The 26125-nt window shown below is 34.6% G+C and overlaps 16 protein-coding genes across 16 annotated transcripts; 7 read left to right on the forward strand and 9 right to left on the reverse strand.

Moving 5' to 3' along the window:
• Positions 1 to 454: 454 nt before the first annotated feature.
• Positions 455 to 1708, forward strand: TpMuguga_01g00969 (ATP-dependent Clp protease adaptor protein ClpS family protein; the record flags this gene model as incomplete). The annotated part of the gene is made up of 7 exons (XM_061305114.1): positions 455 to 607; positions 708 to 787; positions 884 to 1003; positions 1056 to 1201; positions 1259 to 1404; positions 1465 to 1515; positions 1545 to 1708. 5 exons carry the CDS (start codon positions 455 to 457, stop codon positions 1309 to 1311), a joined length of 552 nt encoding a protein of 183 aa, XP_061161684.1. The 3' UTR covers positions 1312 to 1404; positions 1465 to 1515; positions 1545 to 1708.
• Positions 1313 to 1916, reverse strand: imp1 (Mitochondrial inner membrane protease subunit 1; the record flags this gene model as incomplete). Its single annotated transcript, XM_761398.1, has 3 exons — positions 1313 to 1413; positions 1480 to 1726; positions 1812 to 1916. 3 exons carry the CDS (start codon positions 1914 to 1916, stop codon positions 1313 to 1315), a joined length of 453 nt encoding a protein of 150 aa, XP_766491.1.
• Positions 1917 to 2029: 113 nt separating this feature from the next.
• TpMuguga_01g00971 (uncharacterized protein) lies at positions 2030 to 2904 on the forward strand (the record flags this gene model as incomplete). The annotated part of the gene is made up of 5 exons (XM_761399.2): positions 2030 to 2182; positions 2220 to 2334; positions 2396 to 2647; positions 2677 to 2735; positions 2767 to 2904. The coding sequence occupies 5 exons, from the start codon at positions 2030 to 2032 to the stop codon at positions 2902 to 2904; spliced, it is 717 nt and encodes a 238-aa protein (XP_766492.2).
• A 93-nt stretch (positions 2905 to 2997) lies between these two features.
• On the reverse strand, positions 2998 to 4141 carry TpMuguga_01g00972 (uncharacterized protein). Its single transcript, XM_761400.2, has one exon. It carries the CDS (start codon positions 4050 to 4052, stop codon positions 3060 to 3062), a length of 993 nt encoding a protein of 330 aa, XP_766493.1. The 5' UTR covers positions 4053 to 4141; the 3' UTR covers positions 2998 to 3059.
• Positions 4142 to 4619: 478 nt separating this feature from the next.
• On the reverse strand, positions 4620 to 7520 carry TpMuguga_01g00973 (Zinc finger C3HC4 type (RING finger) family protein). The gene is made up of 6 exons (XM_061305115.1): positions 6569 to 7520; positions 6351 to 6514; positions 5010 to 6299; positions 4829 to 4976; positions 4747 to 4797; positions 4620 to 4716 (listed from the first exon to the last, which is right to left on the reverse strand). The coding sequence occupies exons 1-6, from the start codon at positions 6985 to 6987 to the stop codon at positions 4641 to 4643; spliced, it is 2148 nt and encodes a 715-aa protein (XP_061161685.1). The 5' UTR covers positions 6988 to 7520; the 3' UTR covers positions 4620 to 4640.
• Positions 7521 to 7621: 101 nt separating this feature from the next.
• TpMuguga_01g02615 (uncharacterized protein) lies at positions 7622 to 8157 on the forward strand. Its single transcript, XM_061305250.1, has 2 exons — positions 7622 to 7670; positions 7815 to 8157. The coding sequence occupies exon 2, from the start codon at positions 7825 to 7827 to the stop codon at positions 8071 to 8073; it is 249 nt and encodes an 82-aa protein (XP_061162030.1). The 5' UTR covers positions 7622 to 7670; positions 7815 to 7824; the 3' UTR covers positions 8074 to 8157.
• Positions 8158 to 8185: 28 nt separating this feature from the next.
• TpMuguga_01g00974 (putative integral membrane protein) lies at positions 8186 to 9187 on the reverse strand. The gene is made up of 7 exons (XM_761402.2): positions 9162 to 9187; positions 8952 to 9131; positions 8770 to 8895; positions 8563 to 8741; positions 8406 to 8488; positions 8268 to 8376; positions 8186 to 8236 (listed from the first exon to the last, which is right to left on the reverse strand). Exons 2-7 carry the CDS (start codon positions 9030 to 9032, stop codon positions 8188 to 8190), a joined length of 627 nt encoding a protein of 208 aa, XP_766495.2. The 5' UTR covers positions 9033 to 9131; positions 9162 to 9187; the 3' UTR covers positions 8186 to 8187.
• A 153-nt stretch (positions 9188 to 9340) lies between these two features.
• Positions 9341 to 13018, reverse strand: RPOT3 (DNA-dependent RNA polymerase family protein; the record flags this gene model as incomplete). The annotated part of the gene is made up of 1 exon (XM_761403.1): positions 9341 to 13018. The coding sequence occupies one exon, from the start codon at positions 13016 to 13018 to the stop codon at positions 9341 to 9343; it is 3678 nt and encodes a 1225-aa protein (XP_766496.1).
• Positions 13019 to 13154: 136 nt separating this feature from the next.
• TpMuguga_01g00976 (putative integral membrane protein) lies at positions 13155 to 15324 on the forward strand. The gene is made up of 10 exons (XM_761404.2): positions 13155 to 13487; positions 13552 to 13659; positions 13701 to 13846; positions 13967 to 14317; positions 14351 to 14535; positions 14589 to 14756; positions 14789 to 14898; positions 14932 to 15060; positions 15092 to 15194; positions 15227 to 15324. Exons 1-10 carry the CDS (start codon positions 13174 to 13176, stop codon positions 15290 to 15292), a joined length of 1680 nt encoding a protein of 559 aa, XP_766497.1. The 5' UTR covers positions 13155 to 13173; the 3' UTR covers positions 15293 to 15324.
• Positions 15325 to 15405: 81 nt separating this feature from the next.
• On the reverse strand, positions 15406 to 16222 carry TpMuguga_01g00977 (Ubiquitin family protein; the record flags this gene model as incomplete). The annotated part of the gene is made up of 4 exons (XM_761405.2): positions 15406 to 15663; positions 15754 to 15897; positions 15988 to 16059; positions 16162 to 16222. The coding sequence occupies 4 exons, from the start codon at positions 16220 to 16222 to the stop codon at positions 15464 to 15466; spliced, it is 477 nt and encodes a 158-aa protein (XP_766498.1). The 3' UTR covers positions 15406 to 15463.
• A 33-nt stretch (positions 16223 to 16255) lies between these two features.
• Positions 16256 to 17905, reverse strand: RFC2 (DNA polymerase III delta subunit family protein; the record flags this gene model as incomplete). The annotated part of the gene is made up of 11 exons (XM_761406.2): positions 17680 to 17905; positions 17568 to 17647; positions 17461 to 17513; positions 17314 to 17395; positions 17003 to 17261; positions 16908 to 16970; positions 16774 to 16830; positions 16672 to 16731; positions 16529 to 16591; positions 16371 to 16467; positions 16256 to 16332 (listed from the first exon to the last, which is right to left on the reverse strand). Exons 1-11 carry the CDS (start codon positions 17794 to 17796, stop codon positions 16256 to 16258), a joined length of 1008 nt encoding a protein of 335 aa, XP_766499.1. The 5' UTR covers positions 17797 to 17905.
• TpMuguga_01g00979 (uncharacterized protein) lies at positions 17817 to 18704 on the forward strand (the record flags this gene model as incomplete). The annotated part of the gene is made up of 7 exons (XM_061305116.1): positions 17817 to 18100; positions 18196 to 18244; positions 18284 to 18319; positions 18349 to 18405; positions 18465 to 18525; positions 18555 to 18622; positions 18664 to 18704. The coding sequence occupies exons 1-7, from the start codon at positions 17978 to 17980 to the stop codon at positions 18702 to 18704; spliced, it is 435 nt and encodes a 144-aa protein (XP_061161686.1). The 5' UTR covers positions 17817 to 17977.
• Positions 18666 to 19536, reverse strand: rps26b (40S ribosomal protein S26-1). The gene is made up of 3 exons (XM_761408.2): positions 19285 to 19536; positions 19002 to 19189; positions 18666 to 18935 (listed from the first exon to the last, which is right to left on the reverse strand). The coding sequence occupies exons 2-3, from the start codon at positions 19180 to 19182 to the stop codon at positions 18772 to 18774; spliced, it is 345 nt and encodes a 114-aa protein (XP_766501.1). The 5' UTR covers positions 19183 to 19189; positions 19285 to 19536; the 3' UTR covers positions 18666 to 18771.
• On the forward strand, positions 19503 to 20544 carry TpMuguga_01g00981 (E2F-associated phosphofamily protein). Its single transcript, XM_761409.2, has 4 exons — positions 19503 to 19780; positions 19840 to 19935; positions 20030 to 20105; positions 20232 to 20544. The coding sequence occupies exons 1-4, from the start codon at positions 19720 to 19722 to the stop codon at positions 20476 to 20478; spliced, it is 480 nt and encodes a 159-aa protein (XP_766502.1). The 5' UTR covers positions 19503 to 19719; the 3' UTR covers positions 20479 to 20544.
• Positions 20545 to 20762: 218 nt separating this feature from the next.
• TpMuguga_01g00982 (uncharacterized protein) lies at positions 20763 to 23813 on the forward strand. The gene has a single exon (XM_761410.2). It carries the CDS (start codon positions 20885 to 20887, stop codon positions 23804 to 23806), a length of 2922 nt encoding a protein of 973 aa, XP_766503.1. The 5' UTR covers positions 20763 to 20884; the 3' UTR covers positions 23807 to 23813.
• A 2-nt stretch (positions 23814 to 23815) lies between these two features.
• Positions 23816 to 26116, reverse strand: CPK1 (Protein kinase domain protein). Its single transcript, XM_761411.2, has 7 exons — positions 25788 to 26116; positions 25133 to 25661; positions 24955 to 25049; positions 24408 to 24841; positions 24213 to 24321; positions 24062 to 24180; positions 23816 to 23990 (listed from the first exon to the last, which is right to left on the reverse strand). Exons 1-7 carry the CDS (start codon positions 25903 to 25905, stop codon positions 23865 to 23867), a joined length of 1530 nt encoding a protein of 509 aa, XP_766504.1. The 5' UTR covers positions 25906 to 26116; the 3' UTR covers positions 23816 to 23864.
• Between the last annotated feature and the right edge of the window lie 9 nt (positions 26117 to 26125).

Genomic DNA, 26125 nt, shown 5'->3' on the forward strand with positions numbered 1-26125 from the left:
AACGTTGATTGACCGTTTATAATTCACTAAATGGCTCGAGTTCGTCCCACTTGGGAAGTTTTTATCTAAATTTGTACACACTACGTCAATATTGTTACACAAGTTCAAAATTGCATCTATCCAAGCCAAATACTCTTCAAAGTTTGTATGATTCTCTTTGCAATTCATTATTTTATTAATTAGTCCTTTTATTCATCTTTTTATTCCTTTTATTCATATTATTTTTATCTTATTCTTCTTTAATCTTCTTAGTACTTTACACAGTGGAAGGTTAATTCTCTTGTACTGTGTGGATTCTACAATATTAGAATTAATTATTTTATATTGGCTAGTTTATTCTAACCCAAGATTTTAACGATGATTCTTGTATAAATTTTTTATTTGATAATTTTTCAATTAATATATCACATTAATTATGTATGTGATTTGTTTATTGCTTGTTTAACTTCGTAACATGCAATTTTTTCATAAAATTTTATCATTCACCTGCGCATTTGTAATTTTTATTCAGTTTTCGCTAGCTTACACGATTCGTTCTAAAAAATTCCTCTTTATATATCGTATTGGTTCTAAACTACCAAAACACATTAATATTCTACACTCAGAGGTTCATCATCCTCTCATTTTATCATTTATTACTATATTTATTGTTATTGTTGAATATTAGCAGTTTTATATTGTATTGTTGGTTATTTTATAATTTTTAGCCTTCGCCGATGCTAAGGCCGGTTCGGAAACCGGAATCCGAGACTTCTAAATCTGCTAAAGTACATCACGAACGTTTGAGGTATTTCTTGACACATTTTCCTCTCCATCTTTCTATTCAATTATTGTGTTACATTGTTTTACTACTCTTATTGTTTGGGTATCAAATTGTGTATAGAGAAACGGTGAAGCAATTAAAGGAGAAGGAGGTGACCCAGACCTCCCCTGGTTCCAAGGAAGAACGAGAGAAGGAGGTTAATAGCTGGCGAGTTATTCTATACAACGACGACATTCACAAGTAATTTCCTAGTTACAATAATATACCACCGTTTGGTTGACAAATTTTGCAGTTTTATGTACGTAACTGAGTCTATTTCAAAGTGTGTTCCTCAGCTACCACTGGCTAGAGCACATCTAATTACACTAGAGGCACATAAAAACGGACAGGCTGAGATCATCAGGACCTGGAAAGATAAAGCCGAACAATACTGTAGAGGTAACAATTATACAATATATATACTAAATATACAATGATTGAATAATAAAATATTAGAGTTACAAAAGTTCGGTTTAACTGTATGTACGATAAATGATATGCGAGGGTAGTCTAAATCAACTTGATTCCATTCTTTGAAGCTATTAAAAATACAATCCCTTGAAATAGTCCAGACGATATCGCACCGTAGTGACGACTGTCCAGTGAGTTTTCTAATAAGCAATCAGTTTCTAATAGCTATATAATAATATAAATGTGTTTAGGAAGGGTTGGTATACCTCTATTATCACCTTGCAGCCAAAAATGACCTTGAGGTATTTTAGTATTGTGTATAGTCTCGTAGGGGACCCCGACGATTCGCTTACAAATTCGTTTATTTGGATTCAGAGGCGATGTGCTAATCACAACGTCGTTTTTGCGATATAACTCCTGCCCTTCTCGGAACTTGGAAACTAAATATGGACGCATGTATAATACCAACGTGCCAGAGTCACTTATCTCAGGACTCATGCTAGGCCCCTTAGTCTGTTAATATTATTAAATATATATAACATCGATGTTATAATAGCATTAGAATATGAATAATCAGAAATTTATGTGTGTTTGATACCAGGGTGGCGTCGACGAGATAATAGGTTAAGATGTGGAAGGTGCCGATTGTGTAGAGAAGAGACTTAGAAAATGATTTGAGCCTTTTAAATTTACCAAAAAACATTATCACAATGATTAATGTCAGTCATTTTACTCAAATCTCTAATTAATTATTTATTGGGAATGGTGTAAAGTGATATTGATTTTTAGTTTTTAAAATTTTCATTATAGTTTTAAATGCCCACCAGTGAAGTTAAAAATCGTAAAATATGTGTAGCTGATCCCGTTTTCCAGAATGGAGAATTTGAAGATTCCAAAATTGATCCCAAACCTAATTCTGAGATGGAATCTGTTATGGAATCTGACCAAATTCAAGGATCAACTTCCGATGTAACGTTATATATAAACTTATTTTTATTATTTTTAGGTGATTCGTGGATATACTGATCGGATAATAAAAAGTATTAAGGAATCACTTTCATTTTGTGCAAACACTGATAATATCACTAATATTTCATTACTCGATCTTTGTGTTCAAAACGGTACTTTACATTTAAATCTTTAATATAGTTAATTTTATTTCAAAAAATTAAATTCCTTTAGAACGAATAAATCGCATTAAAGCTGACTTGAACAACTGCCACGATACTGTTTCATTGACTGAGAGACTTGTCGAAAGATGTGTTAGTACATTTGGGTGGATTTGTTCCTCAGTTAAGTGGACCAACAGTGTTAAACTTGACGTTGACGAGAATGATGAGAAACTCAACAGCGTTGTCAAGTCATTTGGCGACTCACACACTAGTGATGAATCTAATGGTGACACGGGCTTTCATGAAATTCCACAAACCAATGGTATTTTTTAATTTTCTTCATATTTTTAGACCCTGAGAAGGATTTTTTCGACAATGCCACTCGTGGTCTCAGCTCCTTAGTTAGCAGGGTGAGTTAATTGATACCTCATTTGTGACTAGATGAAGAGGAACAGGGTTAAAACTGACTTATTATCAAGTGTTATAATGCACCAGAACAGTGAACTTGAGAGGATCAACGCCTCCGCTCAGAACCTCAAGAACAGAGTTTCCAACATGAACAAACTTTTAAAAAGCTAATGTACCATACTATTAAAAATATACATATACATGTATATAAAGGTATATACAAGTGTTGTATAAAAGTATGTACAATTATTGCATACATATGTATACTGTGTATAATACATTAGTGTTATGGTTCCATCTGCTGTGGTTATATAAATCAAGTGTAATTAGAATGTAAATAGTACTGTGGCGAGAACGCCCACGATGGGAAGAGTGGTGGATATGACGAAAGCCAAATCGCGTTCCGTGAGGTAACCGTTGATATAACGTTTGATATCCTTGGCGTCATATTCTGCGGAGGTCATTTTAACAACTTGTTTCTGGAAATCAGGTTCAGAGGTTGAAACAATTAGAGAGTCAGTCTTCATGAAGTGTAAGAATGAAGCCTGTTTGGACACAAAGTCATATAACGATACAAGGATCAGGGTATCAAATTCGCCCTTGAAATAAGTCCAAACTGAGGAACATAAAACACGATTCGTATCAGTAGACCATAAAACATGCCCGTCATAAGATACTTTACTGAACCCAAAGTCAATCTTTGGGGTATAAATATGTGAAAACACAGCACCAATCATGGTCTGTTTCATAATTGAGTATCTGGCAGGGTTTGTAATCTCGAGAGCACAGTAGTCAACAGGCTCGATAATGAAATTGTAGGATTGTGGGTATAGCAAGTGCTGGGATAGCATTTCCCTGTTATATTTTGACATGATATCCAAGGCGAAGGAATCAAGCTCTTCTACGGTGTATGATGACCTGTCAACGTCGACAAAGAAGTTTGCTACGGGCTCAAGTACTTCAGCCCATTTCCCCTTTACTTTTACATAGTATTTGAAGATAGAAGTCCCGGCTTGTCTCACGTTTAAAAATAAGAGTGAAAGCGCTTCACGTCCAAAGTAAAGCACGGCCTCATCTACACGCTCGTCATTGACCGCTTCCCAGACCGGCAAGGTGCTCTGGACCACTTTATTTGCGTGGAAGCCGACCTGGGTATAGAATTCTATCGTCGCTATACCGTAATGGGTTGTATGATTGACTAGTAACTTATCATTTGAACTCTTTTGGTCCAAATCGAGGGTGAAATCGGCACCTGCAACTAATTTACAGAAAAATCCAATAAAGCTAAGATTTAAATAAAAAAGTAAAGAAGGAAACATCTCTAATATACAAAATGCCTACTCAATTGCCTTAGAATCTTTTTCTCGTATGGGGAGTTAAATAAATATTGACTATTTCAAATGATTTTGAACACTATTCCTCATAATTTTATTTATTCACATTTATCACGTCTGTCCGAATTGTTTTTCAAAAAATTTTCTGGAAAAATATATAAATTTCTTATGCTTTTTTAATCAATTGTTTATTGATTTTTATCATTTTTTACCTTTTGCATATTTCCGTGCATATGGCACCAATCATTTTCCATTCACTGTTTCTTTTATTTTCAATACTTATTTTTATGAATTCCATTGGTTTTATTTTAGTTTTTTGAATTTATAATTGTTTTTTTATTCCACTGACTTGTTTACACATTTCTTCCAATCTCCTGTCACATATTACTTACGTATTTTTATTTTATTTATTTTTTATAAACTTATTAATTTTACATGTAATATTTATATATTTAACTGATTTTCTCAAGATCCATTTTTACACATTATCCTCCGAATATTACCCACCCAGCGTATAATTACATACTAAATTCATATATCATATGTAGAATATTTTAATAATAGTAAATTAGTTTAATTGAGGTTTAGTATCTTGAGTTTGTTAATTTTTTGTCTGCAAACTGGACAGCTTTTGAGGTTCTTTGCACATCTAGGGCGCATGAGTCAATGTGAAACATACTTGTGACAGAAACTGAAATGTGCGCAGGGATCCAGCATGCAGTTAATCTCCCTAAAAATAAATGATAAAATAGAAATCTTACGTTTCAAAGCATAAAATGCACTTGAACTTGGACTGCAGTTCAATGTTCTTGTTCCGCTCAGCCTGAAGTTCCCTTTGCAAAGTCTCGTTATACTCCATCAGTGACTTTATCTTCAGAGTTTCCTCATCCTTTCCGGTGCTAACATCAACTATAAAATTATTCATACGAGGTTTATAGTTACTGGTCAGTTTTGGGTGCGATTTAACCTCCCGGGAAATTGGGGCCAGGTATGAGTTCAGGTCAACCAACTTCATTTCAAGAGGGTTTTTAGGGCAAAGTTCATCCAAATCGGCCAAATCTATCCGTTTCAAATAGAAAAAATTGCTGTTAACACATTCGCTATAGTCTGAATCTACCCTTGAATTTTCGTGGTTGGGAGTGTAAGCGTTGGTGTGACTAAGGTTATATCTGTCAGGCGTTATACTATCACTATTGTGGCTTATACGTCCATCAGTGAGTATTTTGAACGATAGACTTACCCAGTTATACCAGGGGATGACCACCGCCCTTCTAACATCGTTGCTGTGTAGTGATATCAGCTCACTGCTGTCGAGGTAAATACACACACACTCGTACAGTGGCTCAGACTCGTTCACTTTTGTGACTACTGCAATGTAGTCTGAAGGGTCATTTCTGAACTTATCCAGAGGGTCTCTGAACTCACAGAACTCCCCAGGCACCAGCAAATTACCTCCGAACTTGTCATCCAGCCCCAACATCTTCTCCACTGAGTCAAGGCTAACGTCAACGTTAACGGCGTAATCGGGGTTGTTGTTGTATCCACAGTTTCTGCACACAAACCCCTCTTCATACCTCGTCGTTATGCTACTAACTGAGCAGCCTGAAGTTGAGCCAGATTTGACTATACCAGGGATGTTAGTCTTAACCTGATCACTGTTAAGGACCTCAGGCGTCTTATATACATATGAGTGGTCCATATGAACATCTTTATTAATCTCAATAGAGGAGTTGACATCACTATTTTTACGCATAAGATGTAACATTTCACAGTGTGATTTAAACTCATTAGATTTAGCGTTTAGTCTGGGATGTGTTGATCCCAGTATGTGGCAGGAGTAGTTATCAGTATACCCACCGCCGTACTTGAATGGGTTCAGGGGTTGAACAAATTTACATGGCACGTGGTCTATCTCGTCATTATCATATAACACCACAAGAACGAGGTCAATTGGGTTAACCATTAGAACCTTTGCAGGCCAAAAACGGCCTGAAAATGCAGTTCTGTTATCATCCTGTGTTGGAGGCCACCATACTCTTACATTCACTCCCACCAACCTTTTCATGAATATCACATTCCTTAAATGATCTATAAACTGGACTGATGTGTCATATCTCGATATCTTCGAATAATCCCTATAATTCATCTGACGTTTTCTGGTAACACAGGCTGGTTCCTTCAAACATGAACGGACGTTCTTTGGTATCTCCTTGCACTCAGACAAGTCAACTCCTAACAAATAATTAATATACTTATGATGTTATATGTTATAGTTGAACATACCTTCAATGGTTCTGAGTTTGAATGGGTTTTCAATCTCAAACATTGAATTGACAAAAAAGCCAAGCGTCTCAGGCTTAATGTTACAGTTTACAAGACGAACACACTCTAGGTCACTATTCTCTATGAACCTTACCAATGCCGCAATACAAGCAGTTGTAGATATCCTAAATTAATACCTCAGTAATATATATAATAGAGAATATAGTAGTTGAATGTACCTGTTTTCTGATAAATCTAGTATTTTAAGTCTGCTTGGGAGAATTTCTATAGCTTTAGTTAGGTATTCGTTTGAGAATCTACACTTTATTGTGAGGTGTTCGAGCGTTTCACTCTGGGCATTTAAGGCTTCAGACAATAGGTTAATGAACTTCCTGTTGTCTGAATTCCAAATGTCAATATGTAGTTGTAAAAGAACATTCCTTGCGGTGGAAACTGCAGATAAAACATAGAGGACAATTTCAGGGTCGTGTGTCTCATACAGGAATATTGTTTTACACTTTCCAGACAACAGAAGGTCGGAAATCCCATACAAAAGACGTACATCTGTTAAGTGTCTAATTGTTAGTGCTCCTGTAGATTCATTAAACATCCTGCGAAGACTAGTTCTGAGTGTAATCTTCTCCGACGTTTCACCCATTGTAACTTAAAATAAATGAAATAACATGTGTGTAATGAGGTGGTTATTTAAATTCTTAAAAATAATCCAATGTTGAAAAATAAAAGGATAAGAATCCACTAGCGTTTGAAAATTAATATTCAAATGTCATTTGAAAAAATAAAAATTTAAAATAAATTCATACCAAGTCAACCATGTGAAGAATCCCAAACATTATGAAACAATATTGAAACTTAAAAATAAACAAATTCGAAAAATTACAATAAATTTAAAAAATTGTCAAATAAAAGATTCTGAAATTAAAAATAAGTAATTTGTTAAAAATAGCGACAACAAAGGAATCAAAAGGCATTTTGATACAGAAATACTCTAATACTAAAAAATACACTCAAAATATAAGAAATGAATATAAAATAAAAATTTTGAAGAATTAACCAAATTAGAATCAATTAAGAAATTGAGGTATTAAAATGTGTGACCTTCATGAGGGAAGTAATTTGGTATAAATTGGACTATTGCTTAAGATAAACTTCACAGAATAAATTATATCGACATTTTCACAAAATTTTGTTTTTACCAAATTATGTGTTGATTTTTTACTTGCCGATGGGGATTCAGTGAATCAAACATAACATTTATTAATTATATTTTAATTATTTTAATCCACTATAACATTTTGAACTCATTATATTTATATATTACAGGTTTGTTAACTTATTTATTCTGTTGAATGATGATTTCTCTACCCTTGATTGGATTCTTTAAAGAACCAAATGAAATTTAAATAACGGAGTAGATTTCAATCTGACTTTTACATATTTTATTATCCAAAAATTAAGATATTTTAGGTGATGTATCATGCTTGTTCCCACTCATTGGCTTTTTAAATTACCTATCGCAAAGGACCGTGTTCGTTTTCTTCGACTTTACAGTCGCGCCTCCTTTATTTTGGGGCTTGGTCTAGCTTACTATGGTCATAGGCCAAATTACAAGGAAACACCTGCCAAACCATCTTTTTTTTATAAACTTCGTCTCAAGACTTTGTTGGCAAGGAATAAAATCTCAAAAGAAGATTATGAAAGATATTTAGATTTTAAAAATTTGTGAAATTTACTCTTTTTAACACCTTCATTTGAATTTTAATACCAAAACTCTACATCACAAACTAATTTTATAACATGCACTTTATAAGATATTAATTACTTAAAGGTGTGTTCATTCTCAGTCACTTAAATCCATGCTCGATGATAGTCGTTGGATTTCATTCTCGCTAAAATTGTAATTTTACAGTTGTTTCTTACCTTAAAACCAGGTACTGAGAGTTTATGTACCTTTCAATGGAGTCTAGGTTGTAAGCTATTCTAAGACCCCCAACCATAACTCCCAAAACAAATCCTGCAACTCCTCCATCTAAATACACATTACTACGTGAATCTTACATAAGTGGCAGTTTTGATAATCGTAGAACGACCAAATTGCTATTGTACCAGGTACTGCGCCCAGTATTCCAGAAACCAAACCTCTATTCAATTATATATTTTTACTCTTATTTGTGTATATTGTAATTAATATGTGTAATATAGTGTGTAAAGTTACCTAAAACCGGCTAGAAAAATCGACATTAAAAAGAGCATACAAGATGTGGTAATGACCATAGCCTGGTATTTAGGCGCTTCTATCATTATTGATGTCGCAATACCTGCACCTGTTCCTATTATCGCTGAGGTTATCAGGTGATATCCACCCCCTCTGTAGAACTTCTTACTCTTCATTCCCTAACCAGATGACTAAGTTTTTACTTACTTTAGAGTACAGTTTCGCGGTCAGATGTACAAAAATTACAGCCGTCGACACTTGGATTACACAGATAAGCACCATGAACACCTTTAATGGCCAGCAGGACATTTTATCTACGCAGAAGTCCTTTATCTAAAAAATATATCATATCAAAATTTTTAGAAAATTTTTAATGTTCCTTCACTTACTACTTTGAATCCCATGCTATCATCCTCAACTGGCATTTCTTTATGTTTTGCTGGCACTCTCTCGCGTAATGTGACTTCCATTTTTATATTAACTTAAAATGTTTTAATTTGATATTCTAATTAGTGGTTCACTGAGTTTATTTTGTTCATCTGAGCATAATTGCTTGTTAATTCTGGGTTCTAAATTATTATTTTGCATATTTGAATCACCTTGACTCACATGTATGCGGTTATCGTATACTAACTTCTACCGTAACATATAACCATATATTATTCTAAACGTACTAATACAAATATACAATAATAACATATGAATAATATGTGATGTTAATATAATACTAACACATATAACAATATATTGCTATTACATACTACTGCAACATTGTATGTTAGTGAAAAAAATATTTACTATCAAGTACATGTTCTAGGTTAAAATTCCCTTTCTTCGGAGGTGGTCTGAAATTGATTTGTAGTTTGTTTAGTACAGATTTATGTAAGTCATCGAGTATGGGTTTTGTGTGCATGTTGAAAAACTCGTTTCGTATGTATGTGTGCATCATGTCCACCTTGTCAGGATGGATCCAATAACTGTCATGTACTGACGCAAAGCTCTGCGTATGCTTGAAAACTTCAGTTGCAGTCATCATTAGATGTGAGGCATCCAGTGAGTGAATAAAGTTTGGTGGGAAAGCCAGCTTCTGCCTCCTCTTATCAACTGAACTAACATACTTTGAAACGTTAATAGCCTGCAATGGTGTTCTAACCACCTTGGTCACTGACTTACAGTAGGGTTGTTCACAGGGTAGGCCTATGGGACTTATCCAAGTGACTGGAATGTTGAACTTGTTATGGACACAGCTGATCTCATCTAGCCAATTTTTTATGGACATTGCTTCTGAGAATATTGTTGAAATGCTGGAAAGTATTTTGTTGGCCAGGTATGCAGCAAGCCCTCTGAGTTCAGATGGTGATAAATATGAAATCTTCTTTATGTCCTTTAACTTCGACTCCACCTGGTCTATTGCTCCAATTCTAGTCACTCCGTAGCAAATAGTCATCACTGTCTGCTTGATCACCTTTCTGCACAGTATGTTATTGTTCACACAAATCTCACTATACTTTTTATTACTCTCCACGTTACTAAGTTTACCATTTCCCGTAGTAACCAGACTGTTATTACTCACACCACTACCAGATGTATAGTTGAGATCATTATATACCTTCTGTATGATCAGTTGTAGTATGTGTGTGTATAGGTCTTGTGGGTGTTCACAATCCACTAAATTGACGTATTTTGCACCTTTTTCATCTAGTCCTAAAGCTGCATAGTGCTGTAATCCATTACATGTTCCGTCTTGTTGTATTGGCAAATGTGTCATATAGTCTTCTGGGTTATTAGACTCTATTGCTCTTACTAACTCAACACACGATGCAAAGAACTGGAATGGTTTATCTGCTTTAACCCAGAAATTCTGGTTAAAATCCTTAAAAGGACTTTTTACTAGCTCTGTTATTATAGATATATGCTCATCAACCCATTTAACCCTGTCTTCAAAGCTGATCTTATCATTTCCGTACATGTTACTGGAGTGCACCTTTAGCCAGAAAAGCCCTCTATTTCCCAATTTTCTCTTTTCTGAAAATAACAGCAAACTCCTGCAAAGGTCATCGTTCATGTGGTTAAGGTATGGTGACAATGGGTACATTCTTCCTCTAAAATCGATATTCAGTGGCATATATAATCTCCTTTCATTTGCAAATGCGTCCGCTATCTTAATTCTCCTCAAAAACAACGACAGTTCACTCAGCTCGTTACTGCTCAGACTTGTGATATTAGAGATGGTAGTGTTGATATTCTCCATAAGATTTATATTTGTATTAACTGGTAGATGTTGTTTTATTGGCATATCAGTTTGGCTGTTACAAATGTGTTTAATAAGTTTCAACATCTGTGAATTAATTATCCAGGGTACTTGTGAGAACTTGTTCACTATATCAAACACGTTTTCCAGGTTATAAACCTTAACTTCGTTCAGTTTACTTCCTCTTATAAAGTTATGCTTTAACAGTATTGAACCCCCTGTTGTTGCATTGATCCATTTTTTAGGTCTGCAAACCATCGGCAATGCTGCCAAAGACACTAAACTCTTCGCTACAAAATCTCTCAGCTGTAGCATACAGCTTTCCCTCATCTCAAGCACTCCAAATGTCTTCACTCCCTGCCTCAGAAGCACATGCCTAAACGCCTCCACCTCCACCAACGACTCGTTAAACCTACTCTTCTTTATCACGTTTAAAAATCTCATTATTATACTCAATTTGTCATTACCTAAATTACTTTTTCCAGCAACCACCGGGGCCTTATCCTTCACATTTACTTGTACAATACTATTTTTACTATCTGGAGAATCACTTTTCTGAATATTATCAGGTGATGAATCATTATGACTAGAGCTGTCAGTTATAAGGTTTGGAGTTTTAATATCCATTGACTGATTAAGGTAGCATGAATAGTTGGACAAGTACTGTTTTAGTGCGGTTTGGAGGTCAAGTTCTATCCTACATGACTTGATTAGTGCGTTCAACAGGTAACCTCCAGCTGCTGCTGACTGTGAACTGTTCCAATTCTTCTGGTTTCTGACGGTGTTATTCAGAGGCTCAATCACTGCGTTAAGACTAGACTTTACCACAACACTGTCATTACTCTCAGCACCATTTCCAGCACTCTTAATCTCAATAAAATCCTCCTGGCTGAATTCTTTCTCCAGTGATTTACCTGAACTAACCTCTACACTGGCAATTTTATGGTTAACAGGATAATTATTAGATGAATTATTAGTATTATCCACATTGGATGCATTATCTGAATCTTTAGTACTTAATATTAAACTATTGTAAAGTTTCCCTACTTCATCTCCTAGTTTTATGGCCAAATGTGAGATTAGAATCTGGTTACTATTAGTTTGCTGTATTCTTTTCTTTAAAAGACCTCCTTTATTACCTCTGGAATCCAGTGTGTATGATGGGAAACACATCGATTGGAGAACTACCTTAACAGTTGTGGTTGCCAGTAATTCCTCTTCTAAATCCAGTGGTATTACAAATGTTCCACCCTTCTCTCTATCCTTCTTAATGAATTGTGAGATGTCCTGAATCCACTGAGTGCAAGTGCTAGAAAGTGATGATAACTCGGAAGGGTGTTTGAAGTCTAGTAGGTTAGAGGCCTCTACCTTTGCCGTCTCCAGAGCCTCACTAAAGCTCAACTTCTCTATCAGCTCCTGCCTTTTCTGACTTAATACTGAGTCATAATTAGTATCCTCATGGGTTTCATTTGGGGAATCAGGTTTAAAATTTTGCGCTGGACACAGTAATGGTAGGTCATTGTCCTTGTAAAGTTTCTTCTTTTGTTTCCTTATAAACTGTGGCGAAAACAGGTTTGAAACTGATTTAACACTATCAACATGGGATCTAAAGTCATCTGGAGAAACATCAGCCAGCAAAAGCCCATGAATTGATGAAAACTTCTCTGAGTTCCTGAACAAGTGTATTACTTGCTCATCTATGTTCTTCAAAAACGATTGCTTATTAGTTCTCAGCCACTTTGATATATCCTCGGCTCTTTCAAATACTACGGATTTAACATTCCTAAGTAAAACATCTGAATCATCCTTCGAACTCTCAACTATCTTATTCCTATCTGTGATATCAGGAATACTTATAGTTTCATCCGGATGAATTGGAGTGATTTTATCTATGATGAAGGCAGATTCTGATGAAGAAACTTCAGAACCAAGTGAAAAAAATGACGGCTCGTTCTTTAAATCTTCCTGTGTAGAAGAATCCAAACTCTTGAAAAATATTTTTGAAGATGATATATAACGTTTTAAAATCTTATCAGGAATCGTGTGCGATGTGAGATAATTCCTATTATTTCCAAAATAAATCCTTTGTATGTTACATATTTTGTGTAAATTTGTGTTTAAAGAGCCTGAATTAAAGGCTGTTACATTGTTGCGATATATGATACAGTTTAAATTGGCCGTGTTAAGGCCTATGGATCTTACCATGCTTAAATACAGAAAATCATACCATTAGGTACTACATATTAAAATATTATTAGTTTAAATATTGATTTTAATGGCGAAAATTCATTTTCTTTGACCCCATAGGTTGTGTTTTAATGTGTGACTTCATTCGCAAGAATCTTTCATATTTTTGTTAAATGACGCCTAGAAATATTGTTTATTCCAAATGTCGAGTTAATTATCTATATAATTATTACGACAATTATTTAAATCCTCATGGAAGATCTTTTAGTTCAATTGTAAAATATACAAACGGTTCTTCTACTATTAATTTTAATTCTAATTCTAAAAATGATGAAATTAATTGTTTAAATAAATTATCCCTAAGGTTTTATGGAAATGTTGGAAAAGACTGGCTCCCGAAACGAAACCAATATACTAAATATCGTATCACTAAGCCATGGACCTCTGACAGTGTTTACGACGATTTATTCCTCTCCCAACCTTCCAAGTAAATTATATACTATCACATAATAATATATTTCATTGTTAACACTGGTTTAATAATTGTTTAGGGAAGATTTTTACCCATTCACCAAGGAGATGCCTGTGTTTTTGAAGTTTCTTAACCTTTTAACCACCGCTCAGAACAGGAAAGATGTTTTCGTGGACTTTGTCAAGAGGTAAAACTTTAAATTACAATAGTTAATTCATAACTTTTTAGGTGTGAGAACGGCCTTGTTGTTGAGAAGGACGTTTACCTGACTAAGGATGAACTACTAGAGTGTATGTGGGCTAATGGATACTCAGATTCTGAAATGAACGCCTTCAGATTTGCATTTCCCAACGATTACAAGTTTCATTATCCAGGTACCAAATTATATCCTAACTCATTTATTCTGTGCTAACTAATTTATTCTGTGCTAACTAATTTATTCTGTCCTATCTAAGTTTTGTACCATTAATATATTGTTGTATGATGTTTGTTAGAGTTGGCTGTGTTGTTTGATTTGGGTGAAGAGGACTGTTACAAATACTGTGTTAAGGAGCGGGCTAGTAACCCTGAGGAGTTGGTAGAGTTAAAGTTGAAGAAACCAACAAACCTCGTGTCCAGTTATGGGCTTGTGTTCCTAGGGTGCTGGTTTGCACTTTCTAACGCTGTTCTTGGAAACGCTTGGTTTTTTGCTAAAACTCTTCCTTTTGGAGCTGTTTTCTACCTTCTAGCCTCATACTTCCAGAAATGGCTCAAGGAGTACTTTTGGAAGGAAGAAAACGCACTAATTGAAAAGGTTAAACAGGAGAAAGAGTACTGCGAAGATGCCATATACTCACAACTAAGAAGTATTTAACGTAATTGAATAAATTTGATTTTAGAGTACTTGGAAGATTCCAAGTGTGTTGACTACGTTGAGAGTTTCAAGTCCGAAGTGGTTAACAGGATGGAGAACTACAAGAAGGCACTTCTGGTCAGGATGAAAAATGAAGCCGCACATCTCATGAAGGAACGCCTTAACAACATGGCACACCATGAAGCCGCAATATCTAGCTCACTAGAAAAGGTTCCCATAAATAATTATTCCTTAAAATATTTACATTGTATAAATATTTACAGAATATGATAAGTGAATTGGTGAAGTTGTTTTTGGAGACTTTTTCCGCCAGTCCTGAAATGAAGACTGAGGCATTAGCCTCGTCAATAAGTGAACTTAAAGGTGAATACAATAAACTTGAAGACCCTCTTTTCAAGTTCTTCAACAATAATCTTGGCGAATTTCAATCAGTATTTTGAATTAGTTTATAAATTATTGTTAGAATGAAAGTAAAAAACGCTCAAAAAATGATGGGACTGACACCTTTGTTGATAGGTGTAACAGGCTTTTTCAACAAAAGGAACAGGAATTTTTAAACACCTTCACTGTCACGTATTAACTTATTCCATTAAATTAAATGTTTAGACCTGAGGAGTTTAACGAGGTTTCGAGTTTAGCCAGGCTTTGCAAGTCTAACAAGGGATTTAACCTTGATAAACTAAGCCCTGATCAAAGATCAAAATTGGATAACCTATACCTAACTCTATCCCAAAAGTACTTTTTAATTTTATTTATTTGTGTTCAGGATGGGTTACTATGTTCCAACTGTGCCAAATGTATCAGTTCAAGGCTTACCTTTAACTCCAGCTGATACTTCAGACCAATCAGACTCATTTCTCCACAAAGAAGTAAGTTACCAGCTCTAAAATTATTTCCTCAGCTTTCTGAAAAACTAGACCTTGTTAGGACATCAAGACTTCATGATTTCTTAAGACAATTTGTTTAATTATACTAATGTATATACATAATAGTATACTAATACATATATAATAGTATGTTTATACTTGTATATACATTAGTGTATAATGATTGTAGTATACCACATAATATACTAAATACTATATACCGTATATTAAGTATATTAACATGTTTATGTGTATGATGGAATATTAAAGAATCATGTTGAGGAGGAGGACCTTGCTCTGGATCCTCTGATAAGCCTTGAAAAGAGTGTGTAGAGACAAAAGAAAGTTGTCAAATATAAAATTAACACTGAAAAATTCTTGAATGAGCGTTTAAACTTGAATTTATAGCACCAAAGTGTAGCAATAATGGCAACCCAGGCCGAAGTGCTCCACTTCCAAATCTCATTACGTTCTAAATATTCATTCATACATGTATATAATAAAATTACTATAAATATTTTGACAAACTAACTGTAATTGCAAGTTATAATAATGGACGTACGAGAGTTATTGGTTGGAGGAGTCACGTTTGGTTTTGTGATAAAAACGGTTAAAATCAGCTCCTCAGCTGAGAACCCAGGCAGGCTCTTTAGAACCTTTTCGTCACTTAAAAGCAAACCACGGTAAATTACCCTTATATTACATTCTAATCAATGGTAAAAACAATTTAAATAAATAATAATATCTTCTAAAGTAGTGGAAATTTGAATAGATAAAAAAATAGTGAGTATGAAACCTTTAAAAGTCTCAGATTCCAAAAGTTTATCCTTAATTGACTTGACTTTGGTTGCAGGGGGGAAATCAATATCTAAAAATAAAATTAAACGTTGAATAAAAAAGAAAATTAGGATAAATATGTGAAAATTGTTGAGAGAGTCGTAAAGTAAGGATAAATTGTGAGATAACATACTTTGGACTTTAAATTCCCGATCATAGTGATTTACGAGTAATTTGACGTTGACATTATCCATAATATATAAAAATGTAGATAAAAAATTAGTGATTTAGGATGGTGTACCCCCAGTTATTGTGTTTTTGATGTGAAAACATGCGGAAGCCAGCTGGAAATACTGCGATCCTCCTAAAATTATTAATAAAAAAAATTTTAGAAAATTTTACCTTGAAGGAGTGCGAAATCTCTGTTTGCCAATTCCAGTGAAATTTTCGACTTCTCGATGTCTCCAATGAAGTCACACTCAACTACATACTCGGAAATCTAAAGTTAATTCATAAGTACTCAGTTGATAATTGGTGTTAAGGTGTACATGATTCTATACCTGTTGGAAGATAGCTGAAATATCCCATCCGTCATAAACCACCTCCTTACACACAGACTCCACCTACAAAGGTATTAATTTCCGTCAACTTCTTCAAGTCAACATTTAAATCGCGATAACTTGTAGCTAAGATATTCACTAACATCTCCTTCTGGGTTCTTGCAAACCTCGAAAATACGTTCCACAACCTCTTTGGGAGGTTTCTAAACATCAGTTAATCACTAGAATCATGGATATGTTCTTACCCCTGAAACGCTATTAATAGCGTTTTCCGTGATCTCATTATATAAACACGCCGTTGACTAAACATTTATTACAGATTTATTACATATTGTGTCATATATTATTTAGTCATAAACTATAGTTAGTAATTTATTACCTGGAGAATTGTAATACTTTTTCTCATATCTCCTGATGATACGGTTGTTAAAAACTCAAGTGCCTGACATGGAAAATATTGTACATGAATATTACCTTTTGGTCAAAAGTGATCCCTTCCTGGTTGCAAATGTACTTTAGTCTGTCGACTTGGGAGTTGGTTTCGATGGGTTTGAAGTGGAATACAGAACACCTTGAGTAAATTGGTCCGATAATTTTATGAAGATAATTGCAAATTAGTACGAAACGTGAAATGCTAGAATAGTTTTCAATCACACGCCTTAGAGCGGCTTGAGCATCTGCTGTGATCATGTCAGCCTCGTCCAGTATTATCATTTTATAGTTAGGCATTACTCTAAAAATTTTGGTAAAATTGTTAAATTTCGTATTTTTGGTAAATAAATTACCTGTTAGTCTCAGGATTGACCCTGTTATTTGAAATATTAATTCTAGTGTAGGTTTTAATTCTATCCCTAACAACATCAATTCCTACAACAACCTCAGTTATTATTACACATTTAACTATATTCATAGAGAAATTAGTTTAAAATTACCTCTTTCATCTGATGCATTAAGCTCCAAAACACGTTCTCTCATGCCTTCCAATCTAAATATACAACATATACAAAGTTTGTATCAGTAGGTGTATAAAGTGTTGTACCCGTAAATTTGTCTTGCCATAGCGAGGGCTGCCGAGGTTTTCCCAGTTCCAGGAGGTCCATGGAATATCATATGAGGCATCTAAAGGACATATTAAAGAATTATACATTTACATTAAATGTTTCTACGATTTGTTCCATTATAGAAACTGCTTGGGTCTGGAAAATAACATCAGATATTTTTTTGGGACGGTATTTTTCAACCCAAGGTACGTCCTTTGTGGCGCCCATATTTAATTTAAAAAAATCTGGGCCACTTGGTAAATAAATTTAATTAAATAGTGAGTGGTGTGGAATCTCAGCAAACCACACATAGTTGATATGAATTTTAATATCGGATTCCTCTTCACATTCCCTTAATTTACACTTTAAATTATTTTTAAAATGATATTGAAATATTTTAAATGGAATCATGTATTTTTGTAAATGCAAATTTATCATAATTTTAATCGTAACCTTCATTAATGTGTATTGCGTTGAAAAATGCTCCGATTTATCTCAAGAATCTCTTCTTATTGGACAATACTGCCTTTCAGTATGTTTATATATTTCCATACTTAATATTTCTTGAAGTTATCTTTACACATTTATTGTTCTATTCATCACTTTTTTATTAATTTTTATTTTTAGACTTGTGACCATGAATGTGTTCAAAGGGTTTCATTTCCAGGCACTATAAGTACTTTTTAACACGTTCTTTTATAAAATTATGGTTTAGATATGCCCTTGTTTGACCACCCAGTTTTGGAATCTGGTACTATTTTGGTTTTTATAGTTATTTAGACTGTGAAGGGAAACGAGGAAGACTCCTTTGTATGTCCACAGATTTAACACCTCATGGTAATTTATACGCTTTTTACTATTTTTATAATTATTAAGTTGAGTGTTATTTTAATTAGGATATCCTCTTTGTGAAGTTTTGAATCTCGCCTATTGTGAGCCTAGTTCATGTGCTTGCTGGTACTATTTTAACCCTTTATCGTTATTAGGTCCTCCTGTATTTCACGCCAGTGCCCTCCCAAATTTACTCCAAAGAACAACCAAGTCACCAACTCAGGTACCTTACTACTACATAAATAAGTGATAACTAATGTATAGGATGTTTCGATACTAATTTAAGGGTTTTGTGCGTTTCATAGATATCTTTTGACTATTAAAAGGTCAAGGTTTCAGCTCCAAATCAAGGATCATTGGGGTTCATAAATCCTAATTGTCCTTGTTTGGCAAGTTTAGTTTGACTTGCATTTGTCTTTGTTGAACGTAAGTCCTAACCTTGCGGCCCTGGGCAGAACGTACTCTCACAACCCTGGAGTGAATGGCACAGCTAACGCAGTAGCACTGCTTAATGTACAACTTCGGCACATTGAACACTATATAATAATATTAATATTTATACAAGTAGTGTATGTAATATGTAATAAATATATTCCACTAACGTGAATAGGCGCAGGCTTCCCTAATGTCACGCTGGGCGCTAGCGTCTACGATGTTCCTAACATTAAAGCGCTTAATTGACTTGTCCTTTGGAACTGAACGGCCACAGTTGCTGCATCTGACGGGGTTAACATGGCCTCTGCCGTGCTTAGATCTCCCAGCGTTACGCCTCTTAAAGGGCATCTTCTATCTGAAAATATTATAATTATTTTAATTAAAAAATGTAACATATAATAAATATTTCAGATGAAGTAAGTACTGGGTTATTATAAAATTATCACAAACCAGATAAGAATCCTAGAAATAAATTTATTAGTCAACCAATAAATGTGGTTGTCAGTTTAGAAACCAGTTAGAATTAGGAGTTAAAAGTAGTAAAACCAGAGAGGAATAAATCTAATAGTGTGAAATTGAAAATTATATAATAATATTAATAAAATAAAGTATGTATTGGGGATTGCCAATCAAGGATCAGACCCCATTAATAAAAACATACTTTAAGGATTCCAGCACTAATACACCAACTGTGTATCCAACTACCTATACAAGTAATTTATATTATTACATACAGTTACTATAAAGCGGTTATGTTGGAAACTTTGGAAACTGTAGTGCTGGAGGATCCTAAACCCTTTCACAATCCGTATTTATAATATTAAAAATGATCACTATCAAATGATTATAATAAAATCTTTTGTAAAATAGTTTGCAAATTGAATTATGAGTACAAATAAACCTTCACTTAATAAAATACACGAGTTAGGAATCACTATATTTCCAGGTTTGTTGTTTTAAATTTAAATAAATAATAATAAATGATATTTTTATATTATCGTTTAGAAAAAGATGCAAATGATAAAGATTTTGAACCTTCTGAGGATTTCTATGGCTCTGACTTGGATGATTTGGATGACGATTTTGTAAATGATAACTACAGTTCGTTTATACTTAAATTAAATATTAAATTAATAAATTTAATTCTAGTTTATTTAATTTAAATGTTGTTTTTAACTTAAATATACAAATTTAGGACAAGGAGACAAGTCAACAGATGCCGTTCTCTGCTGCGCAATGTGTTTTACTCCTGTTTGTTATCAGTGTAAAACGTGAGTTATACCTAAATAAACCAATTTATTTATATAAGTTTATCATATAAAATATTCCAAAATATAATTAGTGTGCTAGAGTATATGACAATCTCACATGATAATAAAATTATTAAAATAATTTAGAGTTGGAAACACATTTTCATCAAAATTGGCTTTGAATGCATATGTTGAGGATAACTACTCAGATTCCGCAAATAGAAGTGATTCCCGAGATGTACTTGGGAAAGGTGATTCTACTAAGCGGAAGTTGAGGGGAAGCACAAGTGATTCAGAAAGAATAGTCAAATGTATAGAATGTAACAACGTCATCGCAGTGTTAGATTTTTCAAATAATTATAATTTTAAAAATGTTATCGCAAGCAAGCCCTGAGCATATTTTCACTACATTCCGCTAATAGAATTCATTCCTCTTCATTTTAATTTTTTAACCATTAAATTATGTATAGATTTTAAATTTATTTTATAATATTTTACCTATCATTTTAAAACAAGATGATAGTGGCTTTGTGTTAATATTTTGTGCTTGTAGACTAATTTCAGTATATTACTTTAATAATTTAAATTAACATTAAAACTGTATTATAATTTTTCAAACCAAGTATCTTTAGTAATTTTTCGTCTTTTATTTTTTTGTAAACTATTACCAATCCCATGACTAATCAGTACTGTGTAAACTATACTCTCTTAAATAATAACAGTTTAATTTCAAATTAAAGACATCATTTCCACTCTATAAAGATTATGCGTCTGTTTGTTTATAAAATTCTTCTGGATCAATGTCGTCGGACCAGGATGCCTTCTTCGAAGTGGCTCTGGACCTGATAGCCTCTGACTTGGAGCTCCTAGAGCTCTCAATCAATGATATAAACATCGCACTAGGAGGAAGCCCAGTTCTGATCCCTGATTCTTACGTGAAAAAGGTTAGAGAAGGTGGGCTTTATGAATCTTTTACCAGAAGTGCAAGGAATTCAAGAATTTATAAGTGCTATGAAAGGTTTAAAGGACTTGATTTACAAGTCGACAGCTTCTTTAGAATTTTAAAATTACACCTGGACCGCGGATTCTCATTTCTAAAACGATTTAAACCGATAAACCATTTAGTTACCGTGAAGCTCTTTTGCCTGTGCTACGTTGATGTCATTTTTGATTTATACTACGGAGTACTGAAACAGGTTGTAAACTTTACAATCCACGACTGCGTTTATGTTTTCAAGTTTTTTTCTAGGCTGGACAACACGCTCTCTACCCACAGAATAAAACATGTGTACGTCAGGGATGAAATCTACGACCTCATCTTACACGCCCTATGGTTCGCACTAAAGGATGCCTGGTGGCTGTATATGGACCCTAAATTCATAAAGCCTTTGTTTCCATTCATAGCACACATGAGAGTAAATGAACACTATGAAGTGACGATCCATGATTTAAACCACGTACTACACAACATACACTTTGTAACAATAATCTCTCAGGATATCGCATATCAGTCTGAAACGGCAACAGTCGTTGACCTACCTCCAGCTACACCTGATAAAATATATACGCAAATACCTAACACAGGAAGCGCAAATCACTCTCCAAATCCAGGAGAGGGTTCAATTAAGTATGAAGATATATCGGAATCTGACCTCCAAATCAAATACCTCGGGACTGTAAACACCTTTGGAATTGATGAGTCAAAAACTGAAGTTGATAAAACAGGCTCAGTTAACCCAGATGAACCAACTGAAGGAGCTAATAAAGTGGATTCTGTAAACCAAGTTGACACAGTGGATGAACCAGAGTCACTAGAATGGATGAAGGTGGGTGGAACATCCTCAGAAAGCGCTAACTTTGATCTTTTAGCCTCATCTAACCACTTAGGAGATATTCAATTCTCAAAATACCAGTTTGACCCAGATGATTATTCAGATAACTTCCCTAACGATATTGATAACTTTAGAGTCGAGTCTGAAGTTGATTCAGACCCCAGTTGGTCCCAGGTCATTTACGTGGTTCTGGTTGGATTTATATATATTGTCCTTTTTGAGTCATATATTAAGGAGGTTTCAAACAGTTTAAACACCAAAATGAGTCCTGCAAACTACGTCAACTTCTTAATAAAGAGGCTCCAGGATGTCATTCAGGTAACAAGTCTTATTGTGGAAGTTGACTGTAACTTTACTGCATGGGCAAGAGATAAGCTTGGAGACTCGTCGGACCCATACCTCTCAACATGTTTCAATTCATACTCTGATGATGTGTTTTCATTTAACAATAACTATACATACAGGTATAGGGATTTATATACAGATAGACCTAGAGTCAATTACACATTCTCCCACCACCCCGAGTATAAAAATGACACAAACACTAATAACCCATACATATCATTTAATTCAAAGGATCAAATGAACCTGTACATTTTATCACTAAGTTTTGATAGAGCGCAGAAACTACAATATGATCTAATTAAAAGAGTATCTGCGGTTTGCTCAGCCCCAACACTGAGGTATATCGACAACTTGTACTTTTTAACTGATTCGAGTTTGTACAGAGAGATTTTGTATAACCCAGAAAAGTATCTGATAAGCCCAAACGGGCCTCTGTCAAAGAGTTGTAAACACCTGCCAATCAGATTCAAAAGGGCAATTTTTGTCGAAACCTACCTCAAAATTGTTTCCAAGTACGTCACCAAGGTTACAGATTATGAATCTGAGCCGTGCGAGGCCATTTTCTTCGACTCGATGTCACTTTGGGACTCAGTTTTGGACTTTTTTGACTTTTCAGCAAACCCACAAATCGTTGAAGAGGAGTGTGTTAAACTAGTGTCAAACTTGCTGGACAGGATCAAGTTCACGCATCGGGTTGATTTGAGTGAATTGAACTCTTTTAAGAATAAGTTCAGCAGTAGCTTTTTCACATTTTCAAATTCATCTGAATCCCTGATTTCATCCTATGCATACAAGTGTATATCGTTTCTGAAATCTGAAACCTCTTGTAAATTTGACTCTAATTCTGTACTTGCAGAATCTGATGACTCTGTTACGAGGGATGTAACTGACTATACTACAGATGATGGCTCACTGGATGAAATTTGTCTGGATAAGTTTAATGTTTGGCTAGACGGTGTTCGTAAGAAGCGCATGCTTGTTTTCGGGAATGTTATTCTGTTCTTCAGGGACAACTCACTACTTCAGCCCGTTGGGTTCATTTCATTCGACTCAATCTACTCTGTCCTTGGCCCGAGAACAATGGCTCAAGTCCATCCAAATGTACATATTTTGGAAAATAATAGTGAAAACGACAGTTTCAGCTGTGGAACTAGCGATTCTAGTGATTTATCCGATTCGTCAGAGGACCCACACCCCCGGGACATTGAAGACAAAGATTCACCAAATATTAGCAACTCTTATACTGTTAATGGAGATATGGATATGAAAGCAATAAGACGTGATAACGGCAGTAGTAATAGTGCAAAAACGAGTAGGCGTACTAGTGTGTCCGATAACATGATGGTTTGGGGTTGGCAGGTTCGACTTGAGCTACTTGACTCTTGTGTTTTGGAAGATTTCTCAAAATTTGACGTTGTGGCGGATTTCGAATTTCCAAGCCCAGAAAACAGAAAGTTCTGGCAACAACTGATCAAGGATAACCCTGGAACAAGGCCGCAATTTTTGTCCTGGCCCTACCACACCTTTTTCTTTGACTCAATTTAATATATACCCTACATGTACATAGTAAATTCATCTTTGAATTCTAATTAAAATCGTAAATCTATCCGAGTGTAATCTTGTCCAGCATTCGTTCAAACTCTTCAAAATCTATCTCTCCGTCATGATTAGTGTCAATTTCGTTTAAAATTTGGTTAAATAAGTTCGGGGCATTTGAAACTCCCAGTATCTGCAGCATAGTCAGCAATTATGAAAATTGTATTTTATCAAGTTATTTATTTAATCATAAGTAGAATCCACCTGTGATAGTTCAGAATTGCTTATTTTGCCGGAGCCATCGACATCAAACGTTGAAAACGCTAGTTTAAGCCTCTCCTTTGAAAGTAGGGTTAGTTTGTCGATGCATCCAGTTATGAATTCTACATTTCAATATTTATAGTACAAAAGGTACCTGAATAGTCAATTGAGCCACTGTGATCCAAATCACATGACCTGATGATTTCATCCACCTCCTTCTCAATCTCCTCATTGCTCATCCTTGAGCAGCCGTCACGTAAATTCTGAAATAGTATTAAAAAATTAATTGTAGAGTGTAAAATAATGAATTGTACTATTTGTAGATGGAATATGTGTGTAAATTTGAAACCTGTTTAATACTTTTATATCCTTGAATTAGTTCACTTCGGTCAAGTGCGCCGTCCCCATTAGTGTCCAACTGTGAGAATAGTTTCGAGAGTTCATTGATCTCGTCGTTGGTGGTGAACTTGTTTGCCATTAAAAGCATTACCGCTTGTGCAAGTTTTTGTGTTTTTGTAAATGTTTTTAGGTTTTGTAGTGCGAGGGACATGCTTCTTGTTGGAGCCGTTTCCCTCCCAGCGTTGGAATACTTGAGGACCCAAGGGTGGTTCAGTGCCTGCGCTGCTGATATTCTCTTCTTCGGATCATATGTAAGCATGAGATCAATAAGATTTTTGGCGTCTTCAGACACATCACGCCATTCTTTATCAGGAAAGGTGTACTTTCCAGCTATTATCATACGTATAATGTCACTATCGTTCGGTGAAGTAAAGGGTGGATATCCTAAGATCAAATCAATTAATTAAATATATTTCATTAAAGATTAATTTTAATATCAATACTAATTTCAATAGTGTAATATATAAATAATGTTTAATAATGTATAGAAAACGTACCACAGAGTAGAATGTAAAGAATAATTCCACATGACCAGACGTCGCACTTTTCATGGTAGTTTCGGTTAAGGACCTCAGGTGCGATGTAATACACACTAAAATAATTTTATCAAATTTCTCAGATATAGGAGTTAAATAACCGCATAGTTTTATATAAATCAAATAATCAAGTCCTTACGTTCCTAATCTTTCCTTTAGAACATGATTGCCGAAATGGGCTGAAAGGCCAAAATCTACTATTTTTATCCTATCTAAAGAGCCAGGTTTTTCAAGTAAAAGGTTTTCAGGCTTGAGGTCTCGGTGAACAATGTTATTTTTGTGTAAGTAGCAAACTCCAGAAAGGATTTGCTTAATCAGGCAGGCTGACTCATGTTCAGTAATGCGTTGTCGTTTGATAATCTCATCAAACAGTTCCCCGCCATAGCATGGCTCCATAACTATATAATATGCCACCGAATCTTCATATACGTCATATAATCTTGCAATGTTCGGGTGGTCTAGTTCCTTCAAATACTTAACCTCCCTCAAGCGGCCCTGGGAGGAATCAATTGATGAGGATCTTAACTTCTTTATGACCTTTACTGCGTACTCTTTGGTACTATTTATTCTAGTGCAAAGGAACACTGTGCCGTAAGCGCCGGTTCCTAGTTTCCTACATACTGTATACAAGCTGTTAAATTCATCCTTTATGTTTCCAATGTACATACCTATGAAAATGATAAACTTATGAATTGGGCGTTATTGAAATGTGTAAAAGAAAGAGAATACTACATAAACAAAACGTCAATAACCGGTTTAACCGGTTATAATAGGATAAAAAGTAAGAAGATTACTTGGTTTAAGTTTAATGTCAGATTCAAAAGACAGGGGATCTTCAGTATCACCGCTACCAGGTTTGTGCTTGAGGTGAGGGGAATCCAATCCCCTAGGCCGTGAACACTTACATCCCATAATTAAAATGAGCTAAAAATCGAAATGAATATACAAATATTAAAAAAAGTTAAAAAAATGGACTTCCATTTAGCGTTTATTCATTCATGTAAAATTTAAAAATAATGGGTGTGAATATTAAAATTTTATTAATTCTCACATTTTAGAATTAATGGAAGTCAGAATCACAGAGAGCTCAAACACATGACACAAACCCAACACTCAAGCTAAAATTATTAAT

The sequence above is a fragment of the Theileria parva genome, chromosome 1 (assembly GCF_000165365.1).
Source record: "Theileria parva strain Muguga chromosome 1, complete sequence, whole genome shotgun sequence".
Lineage (NCBI taxonomy): Eukaryota > Apicomplexa > Aconoidasida > Piroplasmida > Theileriidae > Theileria > Theileria parva.